This window comes from Pseudorca crassidens, chromosome 8 (genome assembly GCF_039906515.1).
Source record: "Pseudorca crassidens isolate mPseCra1 chromosome 8, mPseCra1.hap1, whole genome shotgun sequence".
Taxonomy (NCBI): domain Eukaryota; kingdom Metazoa; phylum Chordata; class Mammalia; order Artiodactyla; family Delphinidae; genus Pseudorca; species Pseudorca crassidens.
The window spans coordinates 25,354,767-25,376,572 of record NC_090303.1 but is presented as its reverse complement, the minus strand read 5'-3'; the positions used below and the strand labels follow the sequence as shown (position 1 = coordinate 25,376,572).

The window sequence follows — 21,806 nt, the reverse complement described above, 5'->3', positions numbered from 1 at the left end:
TGTTAAAAGACAATCTTGGTTGTTTGTACGTTCATTATTTATGAGTAATTAAGGTTGCAAAGTTTTAAAATTAGGGAAGTACAACTTGTATGTCTTTGATGAGATAAACCAAAGGCAAATGCCTAACTAAAACCTGTTTATCCACTCTTCTAGTTTTAGAGCGTAAAGTGGCTTGTTTGACTGTCTTGCTAAGTCACTTGAATTGTGTAATGTGAAATCCCTCAAATAACATCATTCCAACTATCTACACCTGTCATTTTGCCTAATAAAATGTGTTTTGCTTTTTGAGATTCAGGGATAAAAATGGCTATAAGTCAGTAGAATGAAACTTCCCTCCACATTAAATAGGCGACCGTGAGCTGTTAATACTCAGGTCAAACTTTTGGTTTTTAATAGCTTGTCACTTCCTTGTTTAAGTGTGCCTTATTTCCACCAAAAGATTTTACTTGTACCCTGAAAATTAAAGTGACAGCCTTGGCTAATTCTTACCTGATGGAAGCAACAGCATTTTGTAAAATAAATAAGCTTTGAGTCCATATTCTGCTATTCTCCTTGAAGTGCCTGCAGGAATGATAAATATTATGTCCCAGAGCAAAAGCAGAAAAGTACAACACTGATCTTCTAGTTTGAAAAATTGAGTGAGGCTGCATCTACTCCTTCTCAAAATGGGATCACGTTAAATTTGGAAACAAATGGTTTCCCAATCTAGGATGAAGTAAAGAGAAACCTCTTACATATACATTGAAAAGCCATTGTATATACGATGAGTCTTGGGCTTTTCAAAGCTGCAGGAAACATGGTTGGATCCTTTGTGCTTCTCTTGAAAAGAATCAAAGGGTAGCTCTATTACTATGTAGAGGCACACTCCCAAGGACTGTTTAAAAATCTCCTCTCCAGCTGCTGAGCACTGCAGTCACTGACCTTGTATTTTAGACAGTGTTAGGGGAGAGAGAAACAAGAAAAAAAGAGAAAAGGGAGCTTCTGCATTGAATGACTGATGAATGTGTTTAAAGTGAAATGAACATGTCTCCACTGTCCTCTACATTTTCCCAAATGTGTTTCTTTGTTTTGAAGCCAAAAGCAGTAACTTGGCTAAACAGTGAGTCATGTTGAATTAAATAATGTTTAGATAAAATAGCTGTCTCTTTAGGAAAACATCTCTGTATTTCTTTTTTCATAAAGTCTGGTTCTTTAGATTTGAGATTTTGTGGTATACAGTTTATTGTATTTTTTTCCTGTGTGCAAATGAAAATGGGTTTAAAGATGCATCAAGTGAAAGCAAAGTTCAAGAATTTTGGTAGTGGGAGGAGCTGGATTGTTAATTTCCAAATACTCTGTTTTACTGGAAGTTGTGGGTGGTCTTCCATCATTCTGAAAGAATCTAGAGATAGAAAAATTTTGGCAATATATAGCTGTTTTCCAGTTAGTGATAATTGGTATTTCTTTCCTTGTCTAGTTCAACATTTTGTTATATGTAGTGCAACCAGATTCTGGTATGAGAATACATTTAAATCATAGAGGTCTGTAGAGAAAGTTTGCACAGCCTGATTCTTGATTAAAGAGTAATTACTGTTCTTTAAACTGACAGAATGTTGAATTGAGCCATCAGTATTATCGGTTTCTTATTTCTAATTTAACACATCATGAAGAAGAATGTTAATAAGTTGAATTTTTTCCAAGACTTCTGTCCATGCATCTATGCAGGCATCTTATAGTTTAGTTATACAAAATGTTTTATTCTACTTTATTCACTTAATATTGTGTCATAAAATAATCTCACTCTTGAAAACCCTTTAATAGTAGAATAGTCTTTGTAAAACTTGCAAGTTATCACGTAATGTACTTTCTCAGATTTTTTCACTGGTGCCCCAAGCAACTTTGAAAAAATTCAAGCACTTTGGTTTGATATACAAGGAATTTGCATCTTTACAGGTTACTTGTGTGACAACCGAGAAGTTTGCATTTTTGCGTGTTGGTTGATTCCCTGATTCTGCCCACCCAAATCCTCTTTCTTATCAACTCTAAAAACTTCTAAACATATTTGAATCTTTCATCTCAGTGTTTCAACACAAGCTCTTTTTTCTCCCTGGAAAATGCTTATCTCTTTATTAAGTCATGTTTATCCTTCAGGTCACAGCTTATATGACACTCACAGAAGCTTTTTCTGACCCCTGATGTAAAGCAGCTGCCCTTGCTTTAAGCACTTATCTTGTCTTTTACCATACTTTGTGCATTTATTTCTGTGTATTAATTGAATAGAGTGGCTCAACTAAGATTTGTTGAATGAAGAAATAACGTCAAGTGCTTCCTTCTTTTTAAGATTTTCTTGTTATTTCCAGAAAGACTTAATCTTCCTTCCTCAATGTCCCCTTAATTTCCTGAGTCATCTTCTTGTACTGCAATTGTTTGTGTACCTCCATCGATGACTATCCATTTTGAAGGGAAACACCAAGAATTTTCATCTTTTAACTGGCCTCTGGCTCATTTACTATCTATTGAATGATTGAATAAATATATACCTCAAAGAATACTTTAATTTTGTGAAGAGCCTGCTGTATTTTTTTTAAATGTAAGCTTTATATCATAGGGAACTGGCATGAAGGGTCAGAGAACTTTATGGGGGTGAGATGGGACAAGAGACCTCACTCAGCACAAGGTAACTCCTACTACTCTTGCTCTAATCAAGTTTGCTAACTAGAAGTTCCCACTGGAGGGCCACAGGGTATCCAAAGAAAGTTTTATTGAAAGCATAGAAAATCAATAAATAGTATAAATGTTGTGATAGACAAGTGTTAAATGCTACTATAAGAATCTTTCCATATGATGGTTTGTGTGGGGAATGGTTCACATTGGGGATTAGAGTGGGGGAGTGGGGTCTATTGTATTCTCTCTGCCCTGGGATTTTGCTGGCATGATACAACATGTGAGCTCTTCACCTCTCCCCGCTGCAAACAGCTGAGTCTGAGGTATTGTCTCCTTACCTACTGTTCTTACCTTGGACCCACTGTTTTTGAATAACTTGCCCCAAAGCAGCTTTTCCAGAAGTGTCAAGAGCTCTAGAAAGGAGGTGTCAGATGAAGTGTTTCCTCCTCCACAAGTTTATCTCCCTTGTTTACATCTTAAGTGGACACTCTGAAGCTGCGGTCTTCCTGACAGTAGGAATGTCAATGGTAATGACAGCTCAGCTCATCCATGCTATCCTCTACAGCTTAGCAATAGGTTCAGATTTGGTTCTACTTTCCAGAAGTTACTTCCTTCTAATTTAAAGACTCTCAAGACATCTTAGCTATCCCCTAATTGTATATTCTCCATATTCTGAGATAGGCTCCAGCCACCATTTGCCACATACATGGAGCCAAAGATTGGAATCTAACATCTTTTTTTTTTTAGAATTTTTTTTAATTTTTATTCTTTTTAATTGAATTTTATTGAAGTATAGTTGGTTTACAATGTTGTGTTAATTTCAGGTATACAGCAGAGTGATTCACTTTTGGTTTTGATTGCGTTTGGTTTGGTTTTGGGCCGTGCCTCATGACATGCAGGATCTTAGTTCCCTCACCAGGGATGGAACCCATGTCCCCTGCAGTGGAAGAACGGAGTCCTACCACTGGACCACCAGGGAATTCCTGGCATCTAACATCTTTGAAGCCAGCTTTCATGTCTCCCAAGTCAGCTTAGAGGAAGGGAAGTCAGAATTTATAATTCTCTGGTTGATTGAATCACACAACACAAATGGAATATGCTTTAGGTAGGGAGAAAAAAAGCCTGGTTTTTGGCTTAGCTTCTTTTCCAGAAAGGACACAGTTGTATTACTGTGTATTACATATTGCTAAGATAGATTTTTAGAGAGGTCCTTTCTTCTTATCATTTTTATAGTAGTATGAAGGATTACATTAGCTTTACAGATATTTTACAATAGTAGATAAAACTTATAAACAGTTAAAAAGGAATTATTTTCATGGACATTTTTATTGCTGCAGGGAACATTGGAGATCATTCTGGTTAATAAATAATCTCATTCCTCCTTTTATTTTGTAGATGTAAGACTTAAGGTGGGGGGAAAAGGAAGGGGGGGAGTGATTGGGTGAATGGGGGCAAACGAAACCCTGTATCAACAAATGATGAAACAAGAACTTCAGCCCCAGTTGGCTCATTCCAAAACTGGGCCTTTCTCCCCATACACCTTACCTTTTAATAGCAATAAATTATTATCATGAAAACCTTAATTTAAAAAATTGGATAGCATTTTTTTTCTCACTTTATTGGTTCATACTCATAATTTATTTTTTGAATTTTATTTATTTTATATACAGCAGGTTCTTACTAGTTATCTATTTTATACATATTAGTGTATATATGTCAATCCCAATCTCCCAATTCATCCCACCACCACCAACCCTGCCACCACTTTCCCCCACTGGTGTCCATACGTTTGTTCTCTACATCTGTGTCTCTATTTCTGCCCTGCAAACCAGTTCGTCTGTATGATTTGTCTAGATTCCACATATATGCGTTAATATATGATATTTGTTTTTCTCTTTCTGACTTACTTCACTCTGTATGACAGTCTCTAGATCCATCCATGTCTCTACAAATGACCCAATTTCGTTCCTTTTTATGGCTGAGTAATATTCCATTGTATATATGTACCACATCTTTATCCATTTGTCTGTCAATAGGCTTTTAGGTTGCTTCCATGACCAGGCTATTGTAAATTGCGCTACAATGAACATTGGGGTGCATGTGTCTTTTTGAATTATGGTTTCCCAGTAGTGGGATTGCTGGGTCATATGGTAATTCTATTTTTAGCTTTCTAAGGAACCTCCATACTGTTCTCCATAGTGGAGATGTACATAGTGTATCGATTTACATTCCCACCAACAGTGCAAGAGGGTTCCCTTTTCTCCACACCCTCTCCAGCATTTGTTGTTTGTAGATTTTCTGATGATGCCCATTCTAACTGCTGTGAGGTGATACCTCACTGTAGTTTTGATATGCATTTCTCTAATAATTAGTGATATTCAGCAGCTTTTCTTGTGGTTCTTGACCATCTGTATGTCTTCTTTGGAGAAATGTCTAGGTCTTCTGCCCATTTTTTGATTGAGTTGTTTGGTTTTTTAATACTGAGCTGCATGACCTGTTTATATATTTTGGAGATTAATCGTTTGTCCGTTGATGCATTTGCAAATATTTTCTCCCATTCTGAGGGTTGTCTTTTCATCTTGTTTATGGTTTCCTTTGCTTTGCAAAAGCTTTTAAGTTTCTTTAGGTCCCATTTGTTTATTTTTTACTTTATTTCCATTACTCTAGGAGGTGGATCAAAAAGATCTTGCTGTGATTTATGTCAAAGAGTGTTCTTCCTATGTTTTCCTCTAAGAGTTTTATAGTGTCTGGTCTTACATTTAGGTCTCGAATCCATTTTGAGTTTATTTTTGTGTATGGTGTGAGGGAGTGTTCTAATTTCATTCTTTTACATGTAGCTATCCAGTTTTCCCAGCACCACTTATTGAAGAGACTGCCTTTTCTCCATTTTATATCCTTGCCTCCTTTGTCATGGATTAGTTGACCATAGGTGCGTGGGTTTATCTCTGGGCTTTCTATCCTGTTCCATTGATCTATATTTCTGTTTTTGTGCCAGTACTATATTGTCTTGATTACTGTAGCTTTGTAGTATAGTCTGAAGTCAGGGAGTCTGATTCCTCCAGCTCAGTTTTTTTTCCCTCAAGACTTCTATGGCTATTTGGGGTCTTCTGTGTCTCCATGCAAATTTTAAGATTTTTGTTCTAATTCTGTTAAAAATGCCATTGGTAATTTGCTAGGGATTGCATTGAATCTGTAGGTTGCTTTGGTTAGTATAGTCATTTTCACAATATTGATTCTTCTAATCCAAGAACATGGTATATCTCTCCATCTGTTTGTGTCATCTTTGATTTCTTTCATCAGTGTCTTATAGTTTTCTGAGTACAGATCTTTTACCTCCTTAGTTAGGTTTATTCCTAGGTATTTTACTCTTTTTGTTGCAATGGTGAATGGAAGAGTTTCCTTAATTTCTCTTTCTGATCTTCCATTGTTAGTGTATAGGAATGCAAGAGATTTCTGTGCATTAATTTTGTATCCTGAAACATTACCAAATTCATTGATTAGCTCTAGTAGTTTTCTGGTGGCATCTTTAGGATTCTCTATGTATAGTATCATGTCATCTGCAAACAGTGACACTTTTACTTCTTTTACAATTTGTATTCCTTTTATTTCTTCTTCTTCTCTGATTGCCGTGGCTAGGACTTCCAAAACTATGTTGAATAATAGTGGTGGGAGTGGACATCTTTGTGTTGTTCCTGATCTTAGAGGAAATGCTTTCAGTTTTTCACCATTGAGAATGATGTTTGCTGTGGGTTTGTCATATATGGTCTTTATTATGCTGAGGTAGGTTCCCTCTATGCCCACTTTCTAGAGAGTTTTTATCATAACTGGGTGTTGAATTTTGTCAAAAGCTTTTTCTGCATTTATGGAGATGATCATATGGTTTTTATTCTTCAGTTTGTTTACATGGTTTATCACATTGATTGATTTGCATATATTGAAGAATCTTTGCCTCCCTGGGATAAATCCCTTTTGATCATGATGTATGATCTTTTTAGTGTGTTGTTGGATTCTGTTTGCTAGTATTTTGTTGAGGATTTTTGCCTCTATATTCATCAGTGATATTGGTCTGTAATTTTCTTTTTTTGTAGTATCTTTGTCTGATTTTGGTATCAGGGTGATGGTGGCCTCATAGAATGAGTTTGAGAGTGTTCCTTCCTCTGCAATATTTTGGAAGAGTTTGAGAAGGATGGGTGTTAGCTCTTCTCTAAATGTTTGATAAAATTCACCTGTGAAGCCATCCAGTCCTGGACATTTGTGTTTTGGAAGATTTTTAATCACAGTTTCAATTTCATTAGTTGTGATTGGTCTGTTCATATTTTCTATTTCTTCCTGGTTCAGTCTTGGAAGGTTATACCTTTCTAAGAATTTGTCCATTTCTTCCAGGTTTTCCATTTTATTGACATAGAGTTGCTTGTAGTAGTCTCTTAGGATGCTTTGTATTTCTGTGGTGTCCATTGTAACTTCTCCTTTTTCATTTCTAATTTTATTGATTTGAGTCCTCTCCCTGTTTTTCTTGATGAGTCTGGCTAGAGGTTTATCGATTTTGTTAATCTTCTCAGAGAACCAGCTTTTAGTTTTATTGATCTTTGCTATTGTTTTCTTTGGTTCTACTTCATTTATTTCTGCTCTGATCTTTATGATTTCTTTCCTTCTACCAACTTTGGGTTTTGTTTGTTCTTCTTTCTCTAGTTCCTTTAGGTGTAAGGTTAGACTGTTTATTTGAGATTTCTCTTGTTTCTTGAGATAGGCTTGTATTGCTATAAAGGCTTGTATTGCTATAAACTTCCCTCTTAGAACTGCTTTTGCTTCATCCCATACGTTTTGGATCATCATGTTTTCATTGTCATTTGTCTCCAGGTATTTTTTGATTTCCTCTTTGATTTCTTCAGTGATCTCTTTGTTGTTTAGTAAAGTATTGTTTAACCTCCATGTGTTTGTGTTTTTTATGTTTTTTTCCCCTGTAATTGATTTCTAATCTTATAGTGTTGTGGTTGGAAGAGATGCTTGTTATAATTTCAGTTTTCTTAAATTTACCGAGGCTTGATTTGTGACCCAAGATGTGATCTATCCTGGAGAGTGTTCCATGTGCACTTGAGAAGAAAGTGTAATCTGCTGTTTTTGGATGGAATGTCCTATAAACATCAATTAAATCTATCTCGTCTATTGTGTCATTTAAAGCTGGTGTTTCCTTATTAGTTTTCTGTCTGGATGATCTGTCCATTGGTGTAAGTGAGGTGTTAAAGTCCCCCACTATTATTGTGTTACTGTCAATTTCCTCTTTTATAGGTGTTAGCAGTTGTATTGAGGTGCTCCTACGGGTATATATATATTTTTAATTGTTATATCTTCTTCTTGGGTTGATCCCTTGATCATTATGTAGTGTCCTTCCTTGTCTCTTGTAACATTCTTTATTTTAAAGTCTATTTTATCTGATATGAGTATTGCTACTCCAGCTTTCTTTTGATTTCATTTGCATGGAATATCTTTTTCCATCCCCTCACTTTCAGTCTATATGTGTCCCTAGGTCTGATGTGGGTCTCTTCCAGACAGCATATATATGGGTCTTGTTTTTGTATCCATTCAGTGAGACTATGTCTTTTGGTTGGAGCATTTAATCCCTTCACGTTTAAGGTAATTATTGATATGTATGTTCCTATGACCATTTTCTTAATTGATATGGGTTTGTTTTTGTAGGTCCTTTTCTCCTCTTTTGTTTCCCACTTAGAGAAGTTCCTTTAGCATTTGTTGTAGAACTGGTTTGGTGGTGCTGAATTCTCTTAGCTTTTGCTTGTCTGTAAACTTTTGATTTCTCCATCAAACCTGAATGAGATCCTTGCCAGGTAGAGTAATCCTGGTTGTAGTTTCTTCCCTTTCATCACTTTAAATGTATCGTGCCACTCCCTTCCGGCTTGTAGAGTTTCTGCTGAGAAATCAGCTGTTAACCTTATGGGAGTTCCTTTGTATGTTATTTGTCATTTTTCCCTTGCTGCGTTCAATAATTTTTCTTTGTCATTAATTTTTGTCAGTTTGATTACTGTGTGTCTCGGTGTGTTTCTCCTTGGGTTTATGCTGCCTGGCATTCTCTGTTCTTCCTGGACTTGGGTGGCTATTTCCCTTCCCATGTTAGGGAAGTTTGCAACTATAATCTCTTCAAATATTGTCTCAGGTCATTTCTCTCTCTCTTCTCCTTCTGGGACCACTATAAAGTGAATGTTGTTGCATTTAATGTTGTCCCAGAGGTCTCCTTGGCTGTCTTCATTTCTTTTCATTCCTTTTTCTTTATTCCGTCCTGTGGCAGTGATTTCCACCATTCTGTCTTCCTGGTCAGTTATCCGTTCTTCTGCCTCAGTTACCCAGCTATTGATTCCTTCTAGTGTATTTTTCATTTCAGTTCTTGTATTGTTCATCTCTGTTTGTTCTTTAATTCTTCTAGGTCTTTGTTAAACATTTCTTGCATCTTCTCAATCTTTTCCTCCATCTTTTTCTGAGGTCCTGGATCATCTTCACTATCATTATTCTGAATTCTTTTCCTACAAGGTTGCCTATCTCCACTACATTTAGTTGTTTTTCTGGGGTTTTATCTTGTTCCTTCATCTAGTACAAAGTCCTCTGCCTTTTCATTTTGTCTGTCTTTCTGTGAATGTGGTTTTCCTTCCACACGCTGCAGAATTGTAGTTCTTATTTCTGCTCTCTGCCCTCTGGTGGATCCATGGTCATAATTTTTAATTCATTAAAATTAAAAGATCATAAAACTCAATATAACAGAATAAAGGGAGAGAGTGTGAACAAACGAAGAACTTTGTCTCATATTTTGAGGCAGTTTCAGATGCAAAACTCTACAGAAAACAGTGTGGGCCTTAGCAAGTCATACAGTATAGTCCCCCACCCCCCAATCCATGGCATTTTAAACCATTTCAAATGATCTTTCAGGCAGCCTTTAAGAGAAGAGAAAATTCAAAGGGAAATCGAGCAAATCTCAGCAGATCTGAGACCTGACATCAAGAGACCTGATCAACAAAGCCTTTATGAAGCAGTCCAATTTAAATTACATCGAAATTACTGCTTGAGTTATGAGTAGGAGTTAGAAAAAGGCAGGAAAAGTCCTCTCAGCAAGAGGAATAAAATGTACAAAGACCCTAAGGCAGAAAGGAGGAAGGCAAGTTTGAAGATGTGAAAAGGTCAGAAGGGTGAGAACACAAACAAAATATCCAAATAGTGATGATTGAGATTTTCTAGTGAGGTAATCTTGAGCCAGATTATAGCAGGCCTCAAAGGCCATGTTAAGAATTTTGGATTTTGTTCTAAAAGTAATGGAAAATCATTCAAGACAGGAAGAGAAAGCTTAAAATTAGAATAATCATTTAAACCATGAATCTTTTGAGAGTGTAAAGGGGGCACTATTGATAATTACACTGGTAAAACAGCCCAAAGCTGGGCTGTTTGTGGCAAGCCAGGATGAGAATCATCTTTAAAAGCTCTTATATATTGGTTAATTTGCCCTCTGATTGCCTGGGAGATACATTCTGTATTCACTGTTGTCCTTCCCTGGCCAGACTCACTGAATAGAACTGTTTTCCTTTTTCTTTCTTTCATCCATTTGGCAGTTTGCTTCCATTTAGCCAATCATGCCCATCCATCAAAAACATAGAAAATGTGGAACCATTTACCTCTTACATGAAGCTATATCTGACTCTCTGATCTCACTCTCATGCAGCTTTTCTTGGACTTGATCTGATGATTTAATGAGAAGAGCATCACTGAGAATTTGATTATTCTCAATTTGTTTGGAGTATGTTCTCCTCTCCCCACCCCACCTCACCCCCTGCTCCTCAAATTGGCAAAGAAAAAATTTGAGAGACTGAGGCATTTCTTATACTATATTTGGCACTGCACAGACTCATGGGCAGGTCAAGAACATAGTAAAAACCCAATAAATAAGTGTTTAAATTGTCCGTCTTATTTGAAAAACAAAAGGGTGTCTTATAGAGTTCACAGATTAAGGAACCCACCTTGCTTTGAATCCTGGCTCTAGCCTCTTCTTTTCTTTCCTATGTGATCTTGGTTAGATTGCTCAAATGAACAGAATTTTAGTTTCCTTAAATGTGGAACAGGAATGATATTAAAGCCTAACAAAGAGGTTTTAAATGCAAATTAAACAGGTGTTTTAAGCACCTAGCACAGTTACTTCTGCTGTTAGACCCACAAGTGGTAGCTATTTGGGTCTATTATTTTTGAGCAAATGTGCTTTTACTACATTCCTTCTGGTGTCTCTTTGCCTTAGGAATTAGGAACTGCAGTGTCAGCCTGCTGAAGTTTCACTGGTCTTATCTTTATCTGCCTGTTTGTCCTAAAGGGATAGGTGAAGTTCAGTTTCTAAGCCACTTTCAAGATAGTGAGCCTCAGGGAGAGGATGGGTCATTTAAGCCCACTCTACTTAAAATTCTTCTGAGATAAGACATTCAGGAGAGGAAATTATCCTGTCAGTAGCAATGTCTCCAAAGTAAAAGACATGCTAAGGATTTACTTTAAAATCTGTAGGTGTGCATTCTGCCAGAGGGAGAGCTGAGGTTTATGGTGAGGAAACTGTCATGGTGGGCTTAGCCAAACAAAATAACAGAATGTAAGTCAAGATTTGGAATTGTCGTAGGGGCCTGGTATGTTCATATTAGTGTCCTGTTTTGTGAGCAGATGTCTAGCCTGCCTTGATAAGGGCTTAATAAAGATGTATTGAATATATAAATTAATAGCATATCGGGGTACATGTGTCCTTTTGAATTATGGTTTTCTCAGGGTAAAAGCCCAGTAGTGGGATTCCTGGGTCATATAGTAGTTCTATTTTTAGTTTTTTTAAGGAACCTCCATACTGTTCTCCATAGTGGCTGTATCAATTTACATTGGCACCAACAGTGCAAGAGGGTTCCCTTTTCTCCACAGCCTCTGGGGCACACTCACTCACTTGGTTATTCCTGCACTCCTTCCACACATCTATTCTGAGTAGCTGCTCTGTGACAGGGCCCATGACATTAACATCCCTTGATTTCCAAACCATGCTTTCTGTCTCTGTGACAACCTTCACAGCAGGGGCCCTGGGGATGGGACAGTCTTCAGGTGTGGTAGACACTTGGTCTTCATTAATTTTGCTGTTTAATAAATAGTGTCTGATGGCAGAAGATGACCTTGTTGCTTTCCTGCTTTGTAGCTTCCCAAGGCTCACAAATGTCCTTAGAACAAAGTAGCAGCCTCTTATGTTGGTACTCAAAGCCTTTGTGATAGGGATCCTGCCTCTCCAATATTTTCCAGAACTTCTTAACTCATCTTGTGGTCCCTAAAAATAAAATATTGAAGTAATGCCAAAAAAATTTAATTAATTAATAGCACATCATGAACTTTAAATATAATTAATAAGCCACCATTGCATATGCTTCTCATAAAGAGACCCCTGGGGATTGATTTTCAATCAGGTAATCTTTTGCTTGTTTTTGAAACTTATAAAAGGCCAAAGATAATATAGTATTCTGAGGGAATGTGTTCCCTAATCAGTAGTTTAACAGATATATATTATTCATAAAAGAGAACTCTAGACTCTCCACCAAGATCACATTTTCGAGCACATTAATAAGTTCTCACTGACTTAGTCACCTCAGAAATCTTAAGATCACTAACAGAGAACAAAGGTTAATTCTTAATATGGTTAGGGATAGAGTGTTAATTACAGACAATATATTCTGTATATTAAACTATGTTGTAATTGCTATAGCAGTGTGTTGGCTATATTCAAGTGGTCCCAGAAGCTTATATTGCAAGGGTTTATACTTAGTGGGAACTTATTTTTCTCCCAGCCCTGGTTAAATTCTCAAGGCTCACAATAGTTTCCATACAAAGGTAAGCCCATGTCAATACATGAATTTCAGGTAAGCATATCATGCTACAAATTTTCCCTCAGGGAACACTGCCATGGAAGACATTACAGTAATTTTCCACCCTAGAACGCTACAATAATGTGGATTTCAGGATAGAAGCATGTAGTATTTTTTTTAATACTGTTTCCCAGGAGATTTTCCCAAGGATTTAGAGACCTACACTGCCCTTTGTGGGGCCGCTGCATTTTCTAATACTGCATACTCTCAAAGTTCCTTCTCAGTCAGTTGAGCATGTCCGGAGAAACAGCTCAACTAGCTGTACCTCCAATGCTGTGAAAAGAATGACATAATTATTAAGAGGTAAAGAAATGTAGGACAGTGCCATTCTGTGACTTGTTTAGATGAGAGACCAATAATTGTGAGTTCCTTCTCTCGCTGTAACCAAATCATTAAATCAGTCATTTTCTCTAACTGTAGCCAAATTATTGAATCATTCATTGACTTAAGTTGGATCTGCATTAAACCAAAAATGATGGATTATTCAGTCATTCTCTTTATAGATAAAAATCCTGGATGCTTTGAACTCATCTCTTTATTCCTTAAGAAAAAAAAAAGGTTCATTTTGATTTTTTTGTTTTTCCCAAGCCCCAGAGTTCAGCTATGGCTAACTACCAGCAATTTAAATAGCATTTAAAAAAAATAGCCTTAGCTTCTAGGCTTCTAACAGAGGCACTTCTAAAGTAAATCTTCCTTGGTTAACAGCTGTCAGCTATCAATGAGCTATAGGTAATTAAATTTGAAGATAGCTTTATGGCCCAGAAAAAGAGATAAAATCCTTGGACCAGAAAGGTCTTAAGTTAATGCAGTTATTGCTCCCTCTGGTATTTGAATTAATGCAAGAAATTGATTATTTTCTAACGAAACAGGTAAGGAGGAGAACTGCCATTGTTTGTTACTTGCAAGTAAAATTTAGTTGAGACTGTTTTCCCAGCCCAGTTCACACTCTTGGTTTTATTTCAATATACATTGGGAAGAGAAGGCAAAAAAAAAAAAAAAAAAAAAAATTTTTTTTTTTTTTAAATAGCCAGACTAAACAAACCATGGTAGAAAGAGTGAGAAGGTGTTAGTGGCTGTGAACACTGGAGAGATATTATCAGATATGATCAGTTAGTAAGGGTTTAAACAACAGGAAATGAAAACCTCAATTCAAGGTGCCTAAAAAAAAGCAAGGATTTTTTTTAAAAAAATCATATAAAACAGAAGTAATCCTGTAGTAGAACAGTTGTAGGGTTAGTGTAGACATTGAATGATTTCTTATAGAACTCAGCATTTTTCCTAAATTTCTGCTTGCCATTCTCAGATAGCAATCTTTTTGGTAGCAGCAACTGCTGAAAGTATTATATTCTCACTTACCAATGTCCAGAGGCAGAAAAAGAAATCACCTCTTTTTTGTGCCATTTTTAAGACCCAAGAAACCTCTTCTAGTAACCTTGCAGAAGACTTCCCTCTAAATCTCATCGGCCAGAACTAGTCACATGGTCATATTTTTAGTCACTCTCTTGCTGGGGGATCCACTATGGTTGGCATATGGTTCCCTGCCAACAGGAAAGAGAAAGAAAATATCTGTTAGACAGAGGGTCAGTAATCTCTCCTGCCAAAAGGAGCACACTGATCTTCTACTGTGTGCTGGTGGAACATCCTTTGAGCTATGTATTAACATAACCAATTTATAGATGAGAAAATCGAAACCTGGGAGAAACAAGGTAGTTTTTTTAAACTAACAGATGAGTAAGTGATGAAACTGGGATTTCAACTCAGAACTGTCTGACTCCAATTCTGTACTCTCTCCACTGCTGCCTGTACATCATGCCTCACTTTGAGTTTCAATTACAGAGATACTCTTTTTGGATCTAATGATCAATGCATCTCTGTGTTTTGCTTTTCACTTTAGACTTACTGTTCCTCAGAGCTTCCTCAGAGCTGTCTACTCTCTGAGCTTCATATCATCCATGAGAAGAACTGGAAATCTCTCCCTGCAGATTTGATATTTTTAATGACAAATTAGTTATCTAATTTTACATGCTTGTGGGACATTTCCACTTTTACTTGAATTTAATCTATCAACACTCAAGTAATCTCTTTACCAAAGAAATTTCCTTTTTGAATCTCTCAAAATTAGTAAAGGCCATGTTCATTTAACCTGTTCTCAGTTTACATCTTTGGAAGATAATTACCTCTTCCTTTTACCCAAAGACCAACTTCATATAAAATCATTCCAAATCCTTTAAGTGACCCTCACGTCAACTCCTCTCTTCCTTTCTATTTCTGGCAAATCAGGTCTTTATCATCATCATATCTGGAAGAGCATCTCTTAGTTTTCCAGTCTCACATGCCCCAAAATTATCCTGCACACCAAATTATTATTCTTAAATATGATTTATTATTTTACTGTCCTGCTCAAATAATTTGAGTAGATTCTACATGTGACAAAAAGAAATACTAAATATATTAATACATATAAATCAGACAATTTAGTCTTCCATATTTTCTCCCTGTGTAAAGAATTGTTCTTCTTACTTGTCTGGCTGAAGCTTGAAGTCTTGTCCCAAGTCATAATAATAGGTAACCCATGTAATCCATGTCACTGTGAGACAGGTACTCTTTTAAGCTCTTGATGTATATTAACAATTTAAACCTCACAATACCCCTATGATGTAGGGACTATTATTATCCTGACTTTAAAGATGAAGACACTGGAGTCTAGAGGGATAAAGGCACTGGCCAAGTACATATATAAATGAAATTGTAGAGCCAGCATTCAGACTCCAGTGACTGAGCCCCAGATGCCACAAACTCAGTCATATTTTACTTCTTTAATCTGTGTATTTCACTGGAGAGTTATTTATTCATGAGGTATTTGTTGAATATCTATTCTGCACCCAATCAGCACCCTACAAATGATGTTTTACAGGAAAATTATGCAGCCATGAATCTCCTCCACTGGATGAAAAGCAAGCTTTATTAAACACCCTGGATTTTAGGCAAAATCAAAGGAGAATGTGTCTTCTCCCACCTTTAGTGACATTTGTTGCATTTTATATTCTCTCTCATGTTCTGAGCTCTTGGATATTTTTTCCTACTTCAGCAACAACCTCTGGTCTAGCAGAGGCTAACTTTTTTCCTGAACACAATCCAAGTAATTTATAGAAAAATTTATTAAACTAGTTAGAATTATGTTGAGGAAGTGAGGTAAATATTCAGGGTAGGAAACAACAACCCTAAAATGATGAACGTATTGAAGTCCAACAATAAAATATTAAGAGAGTCTAGGAAGACATTCATACCATCATTGCTTTTGTTTTTTGTTCAATCTAATCACTTGCTATATTTTTTTGGGTGATTTATTTTAACAGGCTTTGAGCTGATGACAAACAGTAAACAACTGAGTTGAGGTCCTAGCAAAATGTGAATAATTTTGTAATCAAGTAGTACTACTATAAACTTTAACATTGCATTTATGGATTTATTTATGTTTTAATGGAACATAGAGGAAATAAATAAAAATATCCACTAATATAACTTTTAAAATTAATTTATTGTAGGAGGAAAATGTATTTTGACTTTTTTGGTAAATATTTCCATAAGATAATTTTCATTAAAATAATGGAATCAAGATACTCAGTTTTCACTTGTGCTATTCACTATTTCAGAGCTTCGAGAAACCAAGACCTCTGAATACTTCAGCCTATCTCACCACCCTTTAGACTACAGGATATTATTAATGGATGAAGATCAGGACCGGATATATGTGGGCAGCAAAGATCACATTCTTTCCTTGAATATTAACAACATAAGTCAAGAACCTTTGAGTGTAAGTTTATCATTTTCATGAGGGCAATGCTAAATTCCTAGGTGTCTTTTTCTTTAAAAGTTTCAAATACAATGAAAAAATTATGTACTTCATTAGAACAATAGAAAATACAGGTCATATATCAATAAATAGTTGGAAATTACTACTTATTTCAAGGACTGAAAATATAATCAATTCATTTCTCCATGTCTAGTTTCATAGTTTTTAGCCATCTAAAACTTGAAGCTAAGTGAGAAAATACTTCCCATGTATACATACATCGAAAGGGAAAAGGAGAAGCATGGAGTATAGCATGAAAAATGGTCAGATTAAAGGACAGCGTACCTTGTCATCTGTACATAAACCAAGAAGGCCTTGAAAAGAACACAATTATTAAATGCAGTGTTCTTTGAAAAAATGTGGCCTATACAACAGGGATTTGAACTGCATGGCTCCACTTATATGCAGATTCTTTTTGGTTGTAAATACTACAGTACTACATGATACATGGTTGGTTGAATCTTTGGATGTGGAACTGGAATACAGGGTCAGTGTCCCTAACCTCTGAGTTGTTCAAGGGTTAACTATATTTATCATTCTATGTCACAGCAAGGAAATAAATTGAGCTTCATTAAAGTAAAGAAATAAAAGTAAATTAATTATAAATTTATTACAGCAAGAACACATCTGAATTTATTATTTTAACAATTAGCTACAGGATGAAAAAAGCTACAGGATGAAAAAAAAAATCATCTCCACCAGACCTGACCCAAGGCTGCAATGACTTAGCATGCTAGCACAGTATGTCAGGGAGAGAATCTTTATCCAGGTTATTTCAGCTGTTGAAGTACCTAGTTTGCAGTAAATTTACCAGCCTAGCTGTGTAGTTTACCAAAAAATCCCCAAGATAGCAGTATAAACATAAATTCATTGTGATATAAGCAGTTGTGAAAAGTGTACTATAAATCAGAGGGAGGGAAATATACATTATATGGTGCACATCAATAATTTCCTCATTTTAAAATTGTACCATTAGTAAATGAGCACATATTATAGAAAGAATTGTTGAAGGAAAAATTCATGGAAGAAACAAAAACATAGTTCTTAGAATAAAGTAATAAAATCTTTATTAACTTGAGTTCATAAAATGAAAGAAGAAATTTGAAATATAAATATAGAATTAACTTAAAGAAATCTGTTAGCATAAAGTAAATGAAGAGTACTGAGCTGTCATATATACAAGTGAGATTATGCAACCTTTATTTTCCTTTCTGAGCAGGTTTTCTGGCCAGCATCTGCAATCAAAGTTGAAGAGTGCAAAATGGCTGGCAAAGATCCCACAGTGAGTGCTTAAAAAAATCCAAAACTTAAATATTTGGTCTTTGAATTCATGTACTTTGAGTGCATCCAAGAAGGAGACAAAGGGTATTGGTGTTTTGAATCCTCGGCTGGACACATAGTAAGAAATGTAAATGCAAAGTGATTGGAACTCTTAAACACTGTAACTTAGGAATTCCTGACTGGGTAAAAATTTCCTGCTTTGCTTTCATTATTGAACCCTGACACTTTTCATGATGGATTTCAGTAATAAGCCCTGTTCAAAGTGGATCCAACCTGCAGAATTCTCAGCAGGCTGCTGAAATAATGATAATTCAAGTGTCTGGAGTAGCTCCCAGATACCATGTGGGCTTTTCCAAAGAAAGATTCTCGTCAAAAGGGTAGTGGTTAGCCAGCACATTCCAGAAGCATAAATCACCAGTAATGGCTGTTATCTTTGTTAATTAAAAATAACCACAGAAATAAAAATCAAGGCAGATACAAATATCAGTAAATGTTCAGTGTGCAATACTTTTATAAAATGTATTCCATATAAAGAATCAAGGAATAAATCTACATTGATTTCTACAAATGACTTTCTGAAACTGACACATTAAATTATTCTTGAATATTATAAAAAATACATGGAACAGCTCTTTAATGTGCACAAGTCATTTAACGTTTATAATGAAGCTTAGATGTCATTTCACCTTCTTGTCTCAAACTTCTTCCTTGTGGAAGAAGAAGTGTGGAAATGAAATTTTTATATTTTATTGATTCTTAGCAGTCCAGGTACAAAGTTCTGAAAAAGCCTGGCTTAAGGCAGGACCACAGCAGACTCTGGAGTGCAGATCTCCGGGTCTCACCAGAGGGTGTTTTGGCAAGAGTGCTGACCAGGAGTGACTCAGCTCAGGGTTTCATTGTTTTAGTTTCATAATTCACCTTATAAGAGAAAATTTTAAATGGGCAAAAGGAGCTCACAGTAGTATATTTGCTACCCACAGGATCTGTTGGACCACAATCAAAAAGGAAAAAAATCCAGAAAAGATGTGAAAGAAACATTCAAAAGAGTACATTACAGTTGCTTTCTAGGGAACCAATAGCAGAATGAAGTATAATGTAGTGGAAAAGGCACTTTTTTTTTGGTCCCCTGAAGCTATGATTTCGATAATTTTGCATGAATTAAACTACTTTCTTTCATCCTCTAATGTAGAGGTTTCCCATTGGTGGTTATGTGATCATGTCTCGCCTTTTGCCACGATTATATCCTGTGGTTGTAATTACTGGATTTAATTGTTCTTTGTTTAAAAACTTTCTGTGTCCCATTCACATAAACTGCCACAGGCAGAATACATAGGATTTAGATACCTTTGCACATTCTCTTTCCAAAAATTGTTGTTGATTTTCTGAAGAGTCTTAGCCAAGTCATTTGATTTCTTTCTCCCTTTGGCAAAGTAGAAATGCTCTGTTATTTGCTTTATTATAATTAAACGTCATTAGATAAAATCTTCAATACATGCTTATGTTTTCACATAGTTTTGCCATGCTGTAATATCATTCATGGATATCTTTATATTCTGCCACATGGCCAGTCAGAGGTAACTGGTAGTGGGCTCTGTTGTAGTACAGCCAGCGCTGTTGGGTCCTGGGAAATAATAATCAAAGTAAGTTTCAAATATATGCTCTGTCTATGCAAGAGAAGAGAATGTTGACAAATTCATCTCGCTTAAGGCATGTGAGGTACTTACAAACAAGTGTCCTTTAAGCAGGATACCAATGGCAGAAAAATGATGCTAAATAGAAGTTCTATAGAACAACATTTTAATTACACTTCTCAAACTAAATATTTAAGAATCTCTTAGCTCTTTTGGAATAAATATCATCTAATTACTTAATATTTCATTTTTTAAATGCAGGAACAGAATATTTTAATTTGTACAAATCAGTTAATTGAAGTGAAGGAACCAGAGGTATATAAGGTGGAGTTCCTACCTTTAAGAGTCTTCACAATATACTGGGGATGATGGGACATATATACAATAATTACCAAGTAATACTAGCCAACACTTAATGGAATGGGCCAGGTGCTATTCTAAGTGTTTTGTTTTAATCCTCATGACGATGCTGCAAGATGGACATTATTGTCTTCATCCACATTTTTAAGATAGATAAACTGAATCACTAAGAGAGTAAGGAACTTACCCAAAGCTGCGCTGCCTGCAAGTGGGAGGCCTCTGTCCGACTCAGGCACATATGGCTCTAGATCTTTTTGCTCTTAGTTGATAAAACATGCCACTTCTCCGGGGAGAATATGATAAATGCTGAGAATACACACAAAGACAAAGAAAAAATTCACTGCACCTGGGATATTTAGGAAAGGTTTGATAGATTTGGTGGCAACTATGCTAGGTCTTACGTTAACTTGTCCCCTTATCTAGTTCAATAATACTGAAATTCAAATAAGTTGTATCCTTTCTCTCTTTCAGCCTTTGGTACAGGCTACATGTGATTCTCTTCTTGTTGAATTATCTTCCCATCTTTTTAACCTGGGAATCATCTACTCATCCTTTCAAATAACAGTGCAGATGTCACCTCTCTGGAGAGTCCTTTCTTGCTACCCAGGACTGGGCTAGCTGCCCCTCCCTGTGCGTTCACCTGAAACACTCTAGAACTTATTTCACTGCATTTTTAGTGATTGGATCCAGTGCCCAGATCTGTGTCTAGGCACTTCCAGAAATTTCAACAAGATCTGGAAAAATGGAGATGAAAGCAGTAAGCACAGGAATCTATTCCAAGTACTTTTCTCAGGTTGGGGGTAGGACACAACGGATATTGAGTTATTAATACCTTTAGATTAATAAGTTTATAATAAATTCATTATGCACAATTTTTAAAGGTATATTTTGGTTAAATTAATTTTTTTACTTTTAAATATTATATTAATCTTCTAAGAAAAGCATAAACTAGTGACAAATTTTATATTTCTATAACAATTGAAAAAAACCCATAGAATCAAACATCTCTTATTCCTTTAGATTTTTTACTTATATCAAACTTTAATTAAAGTTATAAAAATAATACTCAATTATTAGAAAATAATTCAATATAATTTAAAATTTGATCCCAGGTAATGTGTATCATAATACTATATAATAAACTAATGTTTATCAGGAAAGTAAATTATCATGGTGGGAATATAGCTTATTGTCTGCCTCAACTAAGAGAGTATAACTTACCTCCCAATTTCCCTTTTTGCCCCTATTTATTCACATTCCTACATGCTATATTTATTTCTGAATATTAATATTTTATTCATATGCTAAATAAATTGAGCTTAAACAATAACACATGCTGTCAAACATATCCAATGAGATAGAGCATAATGAATGTGCTAAGTAAGTACCGTATGAGATCATTGAAAAATTAAGCATGGTTACATATATTTAGACCTATATGCATTACATACACACAATGTCAAACTTGATTTATTAATTGTAGAATATCAATTTCCCTGTTTCTGTGACCAGAGGATCCTAAACTATTTGAAAACATATTTTCTTTAGGAATACATTTATCAAAATACCTTGATATATTCCCCAGACCAAGAAGTATAGGCCAAGAAGAAAAAAATTAAGAGGTATTTTTTTTTCCATTGCATAGTATGGACCATGAAGAGTCAATATTTTTAAAGCCCTATTAATCTGAGCTCCACGATATATTATTTTAAAACATCTATTTTAAAATTATATAAATAATACCTGTTAACACAGAAATTTTTGAAGACCTAGAAAAGCATGCAGAGAGCAACAGAAAACAATCTCTTATTAGCTCTCTGACCCTGGAGACTTAACCTCTCTGTGCCTCATTTTTCTTAAATGTGTAATGGGCTACTCATAAAACCTACCTTATTGGGTTATTAAGAGGATTAGTGAATTAATATTTGCAGAGAGCTTAGAACAGTACATAGCACATAGTAAGCACACACTGTTAAGTAAATAAAATAAATTACGCTACCGAAACATAATAACTTAAAAATTGGCGGTATATTCTTCCAGCATTTTAGTATATGACATGTATATGTATATACATAAAATAGTATTACATTCTGCATAATGTTAGCAGCTTGATTTTTCATT

General features: G+C 35.5%; 1 protein-coding gene across 1 annotated transcript in view; it reads left to right on the top strand.

Moving 5' to 3' along the window:
* The window catches only part of SEMA3C (semaphorin 3C), a 186,685-nt gene that overhangs the window by 77,300 nt on the left and 87,579 nt on the right, over positions 1-21,806 (top strand). Inside the window, exons 3-4 of the mRNA XM_067746073.1 lie at positions 16,214-16,374; positions 17,633-17,695. Of these exons, the coding sequence (XP_067602174.1) occupies positions 16,214-16,374; positions 17,633-17,695 (224 nt within the window). The remainder of the gene's footprint in view (positions 1-16,213; positions 16,375-17,632; positions 17,696-21,806) is intronic.